Raw genomic sequence first — 15118 nt, 5'->3', positions numbered from 1 at the left:
AGCTATGGAGCTGTACAAGCACATCTGCTCAAGCTGATGCACAAATCAGAAAGCCGTTGTGTACATACCATATGGAGACACTGAATGGTTTAAGATAGAGAAAGGAGTGTGGCAAGGTTGCATACTCTCTCCTTTCTTATTCAACCTGTATACAAAAAATGACTGTGAAGAAGCTAGATCTTGAAGAATCAAAAATGGGGGTAAAGATTGGAGGTAGAAATATCATCAGTCTTTGATATGCTGATAAGACAACTCTTGTCTCGGAAACTAAAGTAGATCTGGAACATCTGATCAAGAAAATCAAAGAAAAACATGGGAATTTTGGTCATTTTCTGAACATCAAAAATACCAAATTCATGACTCCTGGAAACAAAATAGAAACTGATGGAGAAGAGATAGAATGCATGGAAAAATTCACTTTATTGGGGTCACAGTTCACTCAAAGCAGTAAATGTATCCCAGAAATAAAATGTCAGGTTGAACCAGTTCATGCAGCTATAAGGAATATGAGCCGAATATGGAAAAGCAAGGACATCAGCCTAGCAACCAAATGTAGTATAATCCATTCTATTGTACTCCCTGTAGCTGCCTATGGTTGTGAAAGTTGGGGATCAACAAAGCAAGACAAGAAAAAAATGATTCATTTAAGTTGTGATCAAGGCTCCTGTATATACCTTGGAGAGCAAAGATGACCAACAAGCAAGTACTGGAGTGCATAACAGCAGATATGCCACTGGAAGGAGAAACTACAAAACTGGATTTCACTTATTTTGGTCATGTCATGTTGGGGAATTCACTGAAGAAAGCAGTTACATTTGGAAGAGTTAGCAGTAAAAGGAAAACAGGCCACCAAAGAATATGGTGGTTGGACACCGTCAGACTTGACACTAGCCAGTGCATAGAAGTAGTAGTGCAAGATAAGAAGAGGAGGTGAGAGCTGGCCCATAGAATCACCAAGTCAATGTCCATACCACTGAATGGATGACATTATCATCATCCATCATCGTTATTATAATCTTGTTTGTTTTTCAGTCCCACAATTCTGCGAAATACATCTGCAACAGCCTAAAAGCATTTTTCCCCATTTTTCCCCCCTGTCAATATGAATTACTGGTCTTTTTTCACATTACTTCTCAAGCATTTGTTATATGCTACCACCTTCAAAGTATCCAGCACCCAATAAATGCTGTAAATTCAGTATTACTTGCAGTTACTCCAGGAGTTTCATTTTCAGAAGATTCTGTAAATGTATCGAACAACGGTTCCTTTGTTTCTTTGTCTGGAAAAGGAGGGAGCATTCCTGAGAGAACGTCAACATCTGGAAACTTTAAGAGGAGAAAAAAATAAAAGGAGGAAATGCACTTTCTGATAAAAAAATACTGCTAAAACAAAATAATGGACTCATTTTGTACATTTAGAAGGACAAAAACAAGAGACTAACTTAATGGAGCACTTACATACTGCAATCTGATTTTCTTTTTATCTGCTGGTCCTTGACCATATTTTAGTGATAAAAATTCTCCTAAACATTGTGATATGGTTAGAAAACTGCAAATCCATAGATCAACACCATAAAATTTATTTTCATATTAAATATACACAAAACATAATAATTCAGCTCCTTCTCTTCCCAGGATTTTTTAAAAAGTGTCTTTATTCAATTTGTGAAGAATCTTTATAAATATCCACCATGGCCTCAAACAGGGAGTCCCCAAACATAAGAAGGCATTAAGACTAGCTTAAATATAAGCTAAGATATAGCTAAAATAAGAATCAAAGACTAAAATGATCCAGTGTTATTTAAAGGCAACATAGAATAAACATGTTCATGTAAGACCATGGCCCACGACAGCTGGCAATTTTGTGCTCCACCTTTTTAGTACTTAAAATCTTTTTAGACTCCAAAATATTTGACAGTAGAGTTCTTCTGTTGGTACATGGGGATAGCTAGCCTATACCAGAGGTGGGATCCTATCGATATGGTACAGTTCAGCTGAACAGGTAGGAACTCCGGCGGACACGTGACCGTGCCGGTTCTATCCTCGGCGACAACATCTTGGTTTTCTGTTCTGCACATGCGCAGAACAATTTTCACTGAAAAAATGTATTTTTTTCCTTTTTAAATGTTGTGCGCATGCGCAGACCATTTTAAGTGCAAATGCTCCACCCACCCGCCCCACCCAGTCACTCCTTACCTCCCGGGTGGCTTGCCTGCCTAAGCTGCCTTGCCTGCCTAAGCTGCCATGTGGTGCCTACCCTGCGCCCCAATTGAGCTGCCTCCACCTCCTGCCTACAGATAAGCCTCGCTAGCCCCCCTCAAAGCTTGCTGCCCCCCCCCCCCGGCTCACAACCTTCCCTCCCCCACGCCTTCCAGGATCCCCACGAGCCCCATTTTGGTTCCAAGGAGGCTTTAGGGAGGCCTGCTAGGCCCAAAATAGAGCGGGCAACTTTAAGACTTGTGGACTTCAACTTCCAGAATTCAGCTCTGCTGGCTGGAGAATTCTGGGAGTTGAAGTCCAAAAGTCTTAAAGTTGTCAAGTTTGAAGACCACTGGCATGGAGCTTGCGTTGAGAACTTATTGAAAGTGCGGCTAGCTAACCTTGCTCAAGCTAAGCTAATCAACAGTGGAGCTCTAAGAATTGCAGATGATCAATGAGGGTGTTCTCAGTTTCAAAACATCTGGCTTTTCTTTCTCCTACCAAAGACCACCTGGGGTTCTTCACAGGAAGGGAGGAAGGGAGGAAAGAAGGAAAGAAAGAAGGAGAGAGAGGGAGGGAGGGGAGAAAAAGGGAAAGTGAATGAGATATGGATGGATGGTTGGATGGATAGAGGGAGGGTGGGAAAGAGAGAGAGAAAAAGGAGAGGAAGGAAGAACCACAAACCTGGCACTAGACACAGTTTCAGACGATACTTTGAAACAGCACAGCAATCCAGGGCTGGAAGGGACCTCAGAGGTCATCTAGTCCAATCCCCTGCTCCAGCAGGAGACCTTACAGTATATCACCTTGGTTATTTTAGTGCCTCTAACATAGAGGAATTCCCAGAAATCCCCAGGCATTGACAACCTCTCCCCCTTAGTAAAAAAAAAAAAAAAACTAGAGCAAAAACTTCATGCAGTATTAAAAAGAATAGAAAAGGGGGCTGCTGTGAATTGTTCAATGGACTGCTAAATTGGCAAAATGGACAGCTAAATTGACCACGGCCACCCAGTCATATGATCGCCAAGCCACTCCCATCGGTCACATGACTGCCACGCCACGCCCATAGAACCTGTAGTAAAAAAAATTGAAACCCACCACTGCCTGTAACTCTTCGAGTTTGCTGGTATTCTAGACCGTTTTGTAGGTCAATGTCTAAATCACCATAAGTCATATCCAACTTTTGGTGACTTAGCTTCTTTACAGAAAGGTTTCCTTGAGCTAATCTAACCTGACCCATCTTTCACAACTTGCTCACCTCTTTTTGAAGAAACTGCATTCCAAATTCAGACTTGAAATAGGGAGGGATCATTTTGTACCTCATCCTCATAAGACAATTCTTTCCATCCTCAATTTCCTGCCTGAAGAATTTTTAAATTTTTAAATTTTAAATTATAATTTGTTCAGGGATTATTAATGCAGGGATTATTGGTTCAAAACAGACAACTTAGATGTTTTAATGGATCTTTATTATTTTCTCAATTTTGCTAAAATTAATAAAGAGAAAGAACTACTGAATAAGCCTTGTATGCATGCATATATTTGTAAAGTTTATTCTGTTTATATAATAGAGACTTCTTATCATTCTAGAAGTTATTTCTCCCACTCTGGAAGACAGTAAGTTTTAAAAAAAACTGATTCACAAAGAGCGAAAAGACTGGCAAACTGTTTGCATTTTTCATGTATAATTCTCTTTCTCACTTACAGTAAAATAATTTTTGGTTGCAAGGATATGCTTTTTTTTCTGGCAGCACATTACTGAAAATTAAATGACTAAAAAAGTAATTTCACAGAATTTCCAAATTTATACTAGAATTTGCTGTCTGATTTAAAATCTTCAAACTTCAGAAAACTGCCCCCCACCATACCTTCTGTTTGTGGCTTCTAAATCATATCCTAAAACTAATGCACTGTTACCTGGTCTGTGCTAATTTACTCTGCCAAACAGAAAACTTCATGGGCTCGTCGTGGCTGCATAAAGAAAAATGAAACATTTCATAAAATTCACAGAGTTATTTAGAAAGCATTCTACTTGATTTTAAATATGACATGACATATGGCTCCATTTCATACGGTAAAATCCAATCATATGTTTCTCTTTCAAGGCACCTGGGATAATCTCATTGCAGCCACACTAGAAGCAGTTAGATGTTAGCTTCCTTAGATATCGCATTATAACATCTATTGTGACTCTGTTTTCACCAACATAACAGCCAAAATATCTTAAAGTAGAAATCAACAAAGAATGAGGTGTACAACAAGGCAATAAAATATCACCTATCACTCGACAAAATATCACTCGACAAAAGATGGAATAAAAATCAATGACACCTTTTAAAATCACTTAAGATTTGCAGATGATGATGTTCTCTTCTCACAAGACCAAGAAGATCTAACAAGACACCTGCTGCACAAAGCAGAAGAACCATTTGGCTTAAAAATAAACCTGAAAAAGAGCTAGGCTATATTTAATAAATTTACCAAAGGAAAAAAAAAGGTTTTATAGGAGAAGAACTAGATGTAGTAGACAACTACATAAACCTTGGCCAATGGATCTCAACGGAAGGTGGTACAATAAAGGAAATTGAATGGCGTGTTAAATGTGGTTGGCAGGCATTCGGCAAGCTAAGCCTAATTTTCAAGAACAACCTTTCTCTGCTTGAAAAAAGAAGTTTTTGATTAGTGTGTGTTACTTGCTCTAACATATGCCGGTGAAACATGGACGCTAATCTCACAATCAAGACAAAAGCTACGAATGATGCAAAGAGCCACAGAAATGCTCGGCATTACAAGACAAGATTGAAAAACCTGCACATGGATTAGAAATCAAACAAAAGTATATGATATCATCAGGAGAGTATAAGAATGGAAATGGAAATGGGCTGGTCACATAGCAAGAAGAGCTGATGGCAGGTGGATCAAGGCAGTCATTGAATGGATCCCACTTGATAAAAAGCATTCACGAGAGAGACCTAAAACAAGATGGATTGACGACATCAGCAAGTATTGTGGGCCTAATTGGCAAAAGAAACTCAGGACTGTATTGGTTGGAAACTTGCAGAAGAGGCCTCCATCTTGCAATGGATGGACAATGGCTAAAATGATGATGATGATGATGATGATGATGATATTGAAGTAATGAGTGTTTCAGTTTCCAATAGAGATACCAAGATACCAGATACCAAGAGAAGAGAGTTCAGTTAATTAACAAGCCCAGAAAACTTTTCAAAGAATTCCTTTACTAACCTCATGTTTTATAAAATATTACAGTACAATATTAATTATGTATTTTTACCAAATGTATTTCTGCTCTGCAAGACATACTACGATGGAATGTATCCCAGAAACACAGGAGGAAGGAGCGTTTTCCAAACAGTAAAGAGACAGCAGAGCGTGGAATCTCTGGTTTGCAGGAAGAGGCCGAAGGTGGATGCCCCTAGCGATTCACAGACTACATCTAGTAGTTATGCAGGTGGTTTCTTTAGTCTGGCAAGATTAATGTCAGGCCCAATCAAGAATGACACATTGGGTTAGTCGTTTTTTATTGTGTTCACTTATAGACAGAAATCTTGGCAGACTAAAGCAATTGCCAGCATAACTATTAGATACACTGTGAACAGAGTTGGAAGGGACCTTGCAAGTCATCTAGTCCAATACACCTGCCTCCTCCTAGGATCGAACTCGCAACCTCCTGATTGTGAGGTGAGAGCTCCGCCTCTAGGCTAGGGATGAGTCCGCCTTCATCCTCTTGATTCCAAGCTCTGCTGTCTCTTTGCTCTCTGGGAAAGAGCCCTCCCTACTGTGACTCTACACTACAATTCAACACACACATCCAGGCATACAATACTAAGAAAACCATTGCTATAACTTTGGGAAATGTTTCTTGCACCAAATTCTCTTACCTCATCTTCATCATTTTCCAATATTCATCCGTTTGCTTTGAGAATACTTCCTGTGATGAACTTGGCACCTCTGATATCATTGCTTGCTCATACAGTACAGAAATTGGAGCTGCAAATTCATGGGGGGGGGGGGGAAACTAATCTTAGATTTGTTGCCATTTTTCATTAGAAATCTGCATTCATTGCTTTTAGTGAATAATCCTAGACCTACCCCATCCATTTTCCAAATGGAATGGGACATCTCAGCACTGCCATCTTGCCAAGGCCATGTCACCAGGGCCATCTCTGAGCTGCCATCTCAGTGTGGGACATTGTCATGGGGAACTTACTATGGAATAACTTGATGAGCCTCCTGTGGCAGCTCCCTTCATGGGGGAGGGGCACTGTAACATTTTACAAAGGCAAGGAAACCTTTGGAGAAGGGAGGTGAACCTCTCCCTGCAAAAGGCGGGCTAAGCAGGAGTTATTGACAGTCGCCAGACAGCTGTCACCATCCCTGATTGCCCCTCCCCCCATCTGGGAGCCATCAGGGTCCAGCACAGTATGACAAAGGAGAAGTCCGCAATGCTGAGATTGGCACAGAGACACACTCCAGTGAGGATCCGTAGGGAAAAAGGAATGGGCAGGATGTGCTTCTTGAGCATGGGCAACGCCAAGGCAGGCAGGATGTGTTTTTCGCACACAGACAGCACAACACCAAGATTGACACAGACACCACCCTCTCATGAGGAAAAAGGAATGGACAGGGTGTGCCCTCGTGTGTGGGCAGCACAGCACTTAGACTGGCACAGAGGCCACCATCCCGCAAAGGCCCGTGGGAAAAAAAGGAACTGCCGAATGTGGCCTGGGCGGAAGGCCTCCCCAACGGGTGTGTAGCAGATGGGGTGGGGTGCTGCAGGAGAGGTGTCAAGTTGTCCTACGGTGAGTTTTCCATGGTGATTTGTTCCATTCCGTAGTGGCCACGGCAACAGGTCTGTAGCAAGGTGGCAGTGCCGAGATGTCATAGACTCTTCACAAAACAATGTGTTCATGGGAATTTTGGTATACAAAGAAGTTCCAATTAGGATATGGGTATCAATGGAACCTAGACATGGCAGTCGTTGTTTCTCAAACAGGGAACATATGGGAATCATTGGTCGTTTTCCATATGAATATCTTTAATTCAGTTCCTGCTATCTAAATACTGCTAAAACTCTCATTCCTCTAACTTTAACTAGGAGTGCATCATAGGGCAACAATGTTTGAATCAAGGTACCTCAAACGGACTAACTTACAGAATGCATTCAAAATCTGGGATCAATGACTCACGAGGAAGTAAAATTTGGCAAATTTTATATAACATTTTATGACATAAACATTACCATAAAATGGTTTAGGATGTAATACAATATGTCACGAAACACTTCTTGTGTTAATGTTTGACTGTGCTATGCAGTTCAAATCTGAGCTATTTTCAAGATAAATATATCACTGGATGTATCCCAACTTTTCCACAGAATGTAGTACATTGCAAATTCTGTCAATTTTTTTAAAGTATTAAGGAACATGGTAAGAAAGTATCTCAAAAGAATGATCCAATGGTTCACCACAAATTGTGACTTAAGCTTTACCCAAATCAGTGCTCAACCTAGGGAATATGGTCAAATGGTTTAGCTGACAGAGCCATAGAACTGCCTGATTTTCCTTTACTAGTCTCTTCCAGTAATAATAATCTGAGCAAGCTGAAAATGTATGCCCTCACAACTGCCATTTTCAATCTACACTGGAACTCAAATTAGGGCTTCCTGAGTGACACTTGTAGTAAAATGCAATTGGACAGCAAATGAAGATAATATGCACAATATTTAGAAAGGAAATCCCTTTGCAAATGACTGATACAGGAAGCCAAGAGATGGCATGCAGGTGCCATTTACATAAAGCAAGAAAAGAGATTTATTAGATACTGCCTTCTTCCCCCTACTGCACTTGTTTGTCGTAACAGGAGTCTTTTACAATCTGGCTGGCTTCTTGAATAGTTTGCGACAGGTTTGTTATGGGAGGAGCATTGGTATGGGAGGTGAAAAGCATCCTATGAACATAACATGAAGAGAACAAATGAGGAGCCAAAGCTTCCAACTATTGGGAAGAGAATTTCCTATCAGGCAGTCTACAGAAGTACACATGAATTCTTGTCCTAGGATATTAGCTAGATCTGGACTAGAAAATTGCAAGACAATTATGCAGATTGTATGCATAAAAATACATACATGCATGCACAAATTGTATGTGTGTGTGCGTGCACACGCATTTATACAAATATAAAACAGTTTAGAGTCAATTGTTAATTTAGGTACATGGGGTAAACTTCTAAAACATACTGATTGCAGCATTCAATGCTCAAATGCTTCTCGATTTCAAGAAAAAGCTCACATTATGAAAATCCTGGTTTTAAATATGTTAGGACCCATGAAACTCACTTTCCAAAGAGATTGACTTTCTATACTCTGAAGTGCCAAATTAAAATTAAAACTTATCCCAGAATTTTTAATAAATCTACTGCAAATTTCAAAGCTGAACATTTACAAGATTTCCTGAATGGTTTCCAAGATTCTCATTTGTAAATAATTGTTAATAATTCTATATCCTTTTTGAATGACACATAATATTAGAATTTGAAAAAGACTAAGAAAATGGAGGGAAATATTATCCAAAATATGAATAATCATTCATTCCAGAAGGGAAGATTTAAAAACTTAGAACATTAAAATCTTACCTCTGCCGCAAAATTCTGAGGATTCTACAAGACTGGGGAAAGACTGCAATAAACATAAATAGAGATCTCTTGAGTCTGTTCATATAAATTGACTATGGGACAAATTAGAAAGTTTATTTTTTGCTAGACATCTGATGGCACATTAAAATGTTGCATGATAATGCCTACAGTATATCCAACTAGGCTTGAAAACCAAGTCAACTTTTCCCCCACTACTTGCCAGGTGGTCAAAAAAGGGATTATTTTAGTTTTCTTGCTATTTAATTATTGTGTCAATGATATGGTAGAACGAATGGCTTGTGAGTTAGAAGGACAATCTCTAAATTTGATAAATAAATAAAATAAATAAAACTGAATAAATTAAAACCTTTAAATATGTTGCAATGAAATGTTTCCATACTATAGGCCAGCAATGGCGAACCTTTTTTGGCTCGTGTGCCATAAGTGGGGGGAGCGCAGAGGGGTCGTGTGCAGGCGTGCCGCACCCATAATGCTATGCATGCCCCTGCCCCCCGGAAGCCCCCCGGAGGCTTCAGGGACCTTCAGGAGGCTTCCCTGAAGCCTCCAAAGCAGTCAAAACAACCCTCCAAGCAAACCAGAAGTCACTTCCGGTTTGCTCGGATGGTCGTTTTGAGCACTCTGAAGGCTTCAGGGACCTTCAGGAGGCTTCCCTGAAGCCCCGGGAGCAGTCAAAACGACCCTCTGAGCAAACAGGAAGTCCGTTCCTGAACTTCCGGTTTGCCCTTAGGGCCGTTTTTTTGTGCTCTGGAGGCTTCAGGGAAACTCATGAAGCCTCCAGAGGGCCTCCAGAGGGCTCGTTTCGTTCTCACCAGGCTCCTATAAAGCCTCTGGAGCCTGGGGAGGGCGAAAAATGGCTTTTAAAAAGGGTGAACTCAGCTGGCCAGCTGACAGGGCAGCATCTCGCGTGCCCTGACAAATGGCTCTGCGTGCCACCTGTGGCACACGTGCCATAGGTTCACCATCACTGCTATAGGCACTTGTAGACAATGTCAATAATCAAAAGGTTCTAAGAAACACAATAAAAAGTGGTATGTACCAGGTAGACTAAAAGCTTTTGAGATCAAAGTAATAATGAAGTTATCTTAAGTCATTACAAATAAGCACATAGCTTATTTGAACATGTTTAACCAGGATTTCTAAGCACAGAATGGCATTAAATAAAATTTGAGTACAATTTGGGCATACTGTACATTACCTATTGGCTTAAGTTTTTAAAATTCAAGTCATTTGGCTGTTGTTTATCTCCTCCAAGATAAATTCTAGTTTTCTTGGTGGAAATAACTTAGATACTGTGGATTTAGACATAATGCACTGCTCACAACAATCAACGGTTGTTCCCCTCCAAATTATATAAATGGAGCTGGATGAATGGAAGATCATCTGGAAGCACCATATGACTGTACGACAAATAGAAACAATTCTGAGACTTCCAGATGAAAATGTCAGTTGGTCTTAACCTGAACTGCATTTCTCAAAGTTCCTGTGGGAGGAGTCATTGATGGGTTATTCTCACGTCCAATCTGCCTAGAGACTGAGGTTAAAGTTGAAGCCACTCCCTTCTACTTCCTCTTCCTGGCTCCAGTTTAATCAAAGGTCAGTAGTCCAAGGATGAATCTGGGAAGGAAAGATAAGGAAAAACGACAGCCCGCCCAGAACCCGACTGACCAACAGCTAACAAATCAGACTCAGGCCCTCCTCGCGCTAGCGCCCTAACTAGGGTGGGAAGTGACTCCTCCCACAGGACCTTTGAGAAATGCAGTTCAGGTAAGACTAACTGGCATTCTCCAAAGGGACCTGTGGGAGGAGTCATTGATGGAATATACCAAAGCTTGGCTTCCTATTTTTATACCCTAACCATTCCCAAGTATAGAAGAGCTTTTTCCCTAGCTCGCTTCAATGTCTTGCCCTCAGCACTTCTGGATGGTTGTTACAAGAGGCTCCCGATTAATAAGCGGCTGTGCCCTTGCGACAGAGCCGAGGTCAAGACAGCGGAGCATGTCCTTCTATTTTGCCCTATGTATAGCGTGGACAGATCTAGGTTACTGTCTCTTCCCGAAATTGTCCCTCCTGGTCCTGATGGCAGTGATTTGTATGTGCATTGCCTTGGGGATGTCTCCTCCTACATCACCTCTCAGGTTTCCAGGTTTTTCTTGAGAGCTGTGACCATTAGAGGAGAGAGCTGTAACCTCCCTTAGTTGGGCTTTTGGCGACTGGCTGCTGTGTCTCTTTTGTACTGTTTATGTTTGGTCTGTGACTGTAAATAAAGTATTATTATTATTATACCAAAGCTAGATGTCCCTGGGAGGGAATCAGAAGCCTGAGCCCCTTGAGTGTCCAGCACTCCCTGTAGAACTCTCCTACTGAAGGAAGCCTCCGCCGAAGCGTAAGCATCCAACCGGTAGTGCCTGATGAAAGGCGAAGGGGAAGCCCAGGCCACCACTCTACAAATATCCTCTATAAGCACCTGGGTTGACCAGGCCGCCACCATGGCTGCACTCTTGGTGGAGTGGGACATGATACCGGCTGGCACCGGAAGGCTGCATGCCTCATATGCCCTGGTGATAGCTACTCTAATCCACCTACCAATGGTTGAGGGATACACCCTAGCCCCGAGGGTAGAAGGCTGGAAAGATTCGAACAAGGCCACAGACCTCCGAAAAGGAGAGGTACGTTTCAGATAGATACGCAATGCCCTCCTCACATCCAGGCGATGCCAGGAACATTCCCTCTCCCTAGAAGGCACCGGACAGAAGTCTGAAAGAACCACCTCCTGCGCCCTATGGAAGGGCAAATTAATTTTGGCCAAAAATGAAGGGTCAAGTCTGAAAATGACCCTATTTTCATGAAAGGTGCACAGATCCACCCTTGATGACAGCACGTTGATTTCAGAAATGTGCCTGGGAGACGTAATGGCCACCAGGAACACCACCTAAGAGTGAGGAACTGAAGGCTCATTGTCCTCAATGGCTCAAAAGGAGCCCCAGTCAGTGCCTGCATGATGGTAGACAAGTCCCAGGTAGGAAACCGTTGAACCACGGGGGGCCTGAGATTAGCCACCCCACGGAGAAACCTGATGATCAGATGCTGAGCTAGAGAACGAGAGCCCATGCCTCCCCAGAATGGTCACCAATGCCATAACCTGCCTCCTGAGGGTGTTGTGGGAAAGACCCCTCTCCAGCCCATCCTGAAGAAATTCCAGCACCTGTGGTGTTGAAGCTGCAGCCGGTTCCAACTGTGTGGAATGGCACCAGGACACGAAAGCGGACCATGTGGCATCGTAGATCCTGGAGGCCTCAATAGTCCTGATCACCCTGGCCGAGAACTGGGCTGCCCTCAACTGTTCCTGCTCAAGTGCCAGGTGGTCAACTGGAGCCACTGGGGCTACAGATGACTCAGGGACCCCTGATGCAGAACAACCTCCCCCGGGGAATCCTCCAATGGGGCGGGGGGGGGGAAACGGACAGATCCACCAGGTTCATGAACTAAGGCCGATGGAGCCAGTAGGGAGCCACTAAAATGACCTCCACCCCCTCCACCCCCAACTTCCTCAGAACCCCGGGAATGAGGGGAAGGGGGGAAAGACATATAGGAGACCCTCCAGCAATCTGCACTGAAGGGCATCCACGTCCTCCGCTCCCTTAGCTGGGTAACGGGAGATGAACCTCTGGACCTGCATGTTCGCTGGTGTGGCGAACAGATCCACCACCGGTCTGCCGAATCTTGTTGAAGACCCTGGGATGCAGCTGCCATTCCCCATGGTCCACTGTCACCCGGCTAAGCCAATCAGCTTGTTGGTTGTCCACACCCGAAATGTGCTCCACCCTCAGCGACAGGAGATGATGTTCCGCCCAGTTTCCCAACTTCACAGCTTCAGTCCGAAGGGGCAGAGTGTGGGTGCCCCCTTTTCTATTGACATGGGCCTTGGCGGAGATGTTGTCCATCAGTATCACCGATGTGGAAAGCACTCTTGTAGCATATTTGACTGCACCAGCGTGGCATCCACCGAAAATTGGGTAGCTGCTGTAAGCTTCCTGATATCCTGCAAGAGACATACCTCTGAAGATGAAGCTCTCTCCTGCACCTGAGTCAGTCAAAGAAGAGTGGACCTATTGAAGGAGACAGCAGCCGCTGCTTTCATCACCCATGTGGCCACTTGGAAGGTCTTGTGCATGGTTAGTTCAGCACTCCTATCCTCTGCCTTGAGGTTGTTGGCGATGTCGCCCACCACGAGGGATGAAGAGGATGCAGAGTTGCCATGGGTGCATTCATCATCGGAATCTGTAAACCTGGGAGAAACTGGGATCAAGGTTATAAAAACAACGATCATTGCCCCCCCCCGGAGTGGGAAAGGCCCCAGGCTTCACCCATTGGGACTTGAGCACCTCGATAAACATTGGTGGAGTTGGAATATCTTCCTTCTCCACCGGCAGCTTGTGGAACGGGCCCTTTGGCTTGCTACCCGATAGCTGGGGTCTCCTCAGCAGTGGGAGCACCCCCGAGGTCAGCAATGGCCTTGGCCTTGTGAAGAAGGGAACCAAACTAAGAGGAGGGAAAAAGACCTGTGACCACTGAGGCCTCTGGAACAGGATCCTCATCTTCAGAAAAGTCGACCTCCTTCTGACCCTCCTCATCTAAGACAGACTCTTCAGTAGTCGTAGAAGGGGAACCCGGTCATTGCTCCTGAGCAGTCGAGGTTCCGAGTTGGTTTGGATGACCTCTTGGGTTTCTCACGAGAGGAACTTTGCCTAGAAGAGCTGGATTTCTGCTGCAATCCTGCAGCAATATCCTGAGTAATAGCCTGGGCAATGATATGCTGAAAACTCTCTGGGAATGCCAGGGAAAGAGTGGGAGGCACCAATTGCGGCCCTGATTCGACTGACTGAAGGGCAAGCCGGGCTCTGCACACTCCAGCAGCCTGCCGATCAAATGGACCCCCCTGCCGGGCCCCTGGGTGCTCAGGTATGAGAGGGGAGGACATGGAGAACCCTCCCCTGGATGATCCTCGAGATCTAGAAGGGGACTCAGTGACAGGTGTAAGCCTATGGGGTGAACGTGTTGAGAGGGCGAAGGGCTGATACTATCTCTAGCTCTTCTCAAGGAAGCCTTGGTGGTAGCTCTAGCAGACCTCTTGTGGGCACCCTCTTTGCTGGATGACTTTGATGTACTCTTCCTGCCTGAGGTCTTCTCTCCGGCTGCAGTAGAGACCCTGGAAGTCTCTTCGCCAGGATTGGAAGCCTCAGGGAATTCCGGAGCAGCTGCCCCCGGTCGCCTCGTGGCGTCTGCCATCTTGGCCAGCTCCCCTGATTCCGCAAGCTACTTGTGGCTCTGAAGTGCCTCTGTCACCTCCTCCTTGCCCCCAAACATGCTAGGGCTGCTGCCAAGTGACCATGATGAGCTCCGTGCCTCTGTGCATGTGGCCCCAGAATGGCGCCGCCGATTGGCTGCTCGATTGCACCGTTGATCCGCAGCTCGAAAAGCCGATTGCCAACAAAGCAGCAGGAGGCCGTTCCCCGATTCACGGAGGAGGTTGCCTCTCCCGTGCCCCTCTGGCACTCACCGCGGCCTGAATCAACACTAGAGGCGGCTGCAAGGAGCGCCGATGGTGCGCTCCAGCCACATGTGTCTTCCTGGAAGCCGGCACCTCTCCACAATGGCAGCCGCAGACCACATGGCCTGAAGCCTCTAGGAGCTCTGCCTCAGCAAGGACCTTCAGCAAACCGGCAGAGCTTCAGCAACCCCCAATGGAATGGGGTCACAGCGCCTCGATGCGCTTCCTGGCATGCGGCTTTGGAAGTCCCTCCAATGACCGTAGTGGTCTTAGATGTTCAAACGCCCCTGGCAAAGCCCAGCTCTTGCCCACCACAACCACTCTCAGGGAAGACAAGAGGGAGGAGGTGGAGAAGTCAAGGATGGAAAATTCTCACAAGAAAAAAAAAAAAAAACCCAATCACAGGAGCCAAGCAAAAACAATCCCTCTGAGACTGAGATTAAATTGGAGCCAGGAAGAGGAAGTAGAGGGGAGTGGCCTCAACTTTAACTCAGTCTCTAGGCAGATTGGATATGAAAATAACCCATAAATGACTCCTCCCACAGGTCACTTTGGAGAATATGGGAAGCACTGCAGTTTAATCAGCACAACATAAAAATAGGCAAAAATGAACTCAAAAGTGACATGATTAATAAATCACTGTACTTATGTTTCTCTTTTGTAAAAATGAAGCAAGATAATTGTGCAATATGAAATC

The 15118-nt window shown here is 44.2% G+C and overlaps 1 protein-coding gene across 2 annotated transcripts in view; it reads right to left on the bottom strand.

Moving 5' to 3' along the window:
• Positions 1-15118, bottom strand: part of SPAG17 (sperm associated antigen 17) — a 123324-nt gene that overhangs the window by 18737 nt on the left and 89469 nt on the right. For both annotated transcript variants that reach the window (XM_081942135.1, XM_081942136.1), the window contains exons 38-42: positions 8853-8895; positions 6101-6209; positions 4116-4169; positions 3457-3559; positions 1205-1325 (exon numbers count right to left, since the gene is read on the bottom strand). In XM_081942135.1, coding sequence (XP_081798261.1) covers positions 1205-1325; positions 3457-3559; positions 4116-4169; positions 6101-6209; positions 8853-8895 — 430 coding nt within the window. The remainder of the gene's footprint in view (positions 1-1204; positions 1326-3456; positions 3560-4115; positions 4170-6100; positions 6210-8852; positions 8896-15118) is intronic.

Source organism: Natrix helvetica (genome assembly GCF_964273705.1).
Source record: "Natrix helvetica genome assembly, chromosome: 2".
NCBI classification, from domain to species: domain Eukaryota; kingdom Metazoa; phylum Chordata; class Lepidosauria; order Squamata; family Natricidae; genus Natrix; species Natrix helvetica.
Note: the sequence above shows the minus strand (reverse complement) of the source record. Positions and strands in the feature narration are given on the sequence as shown.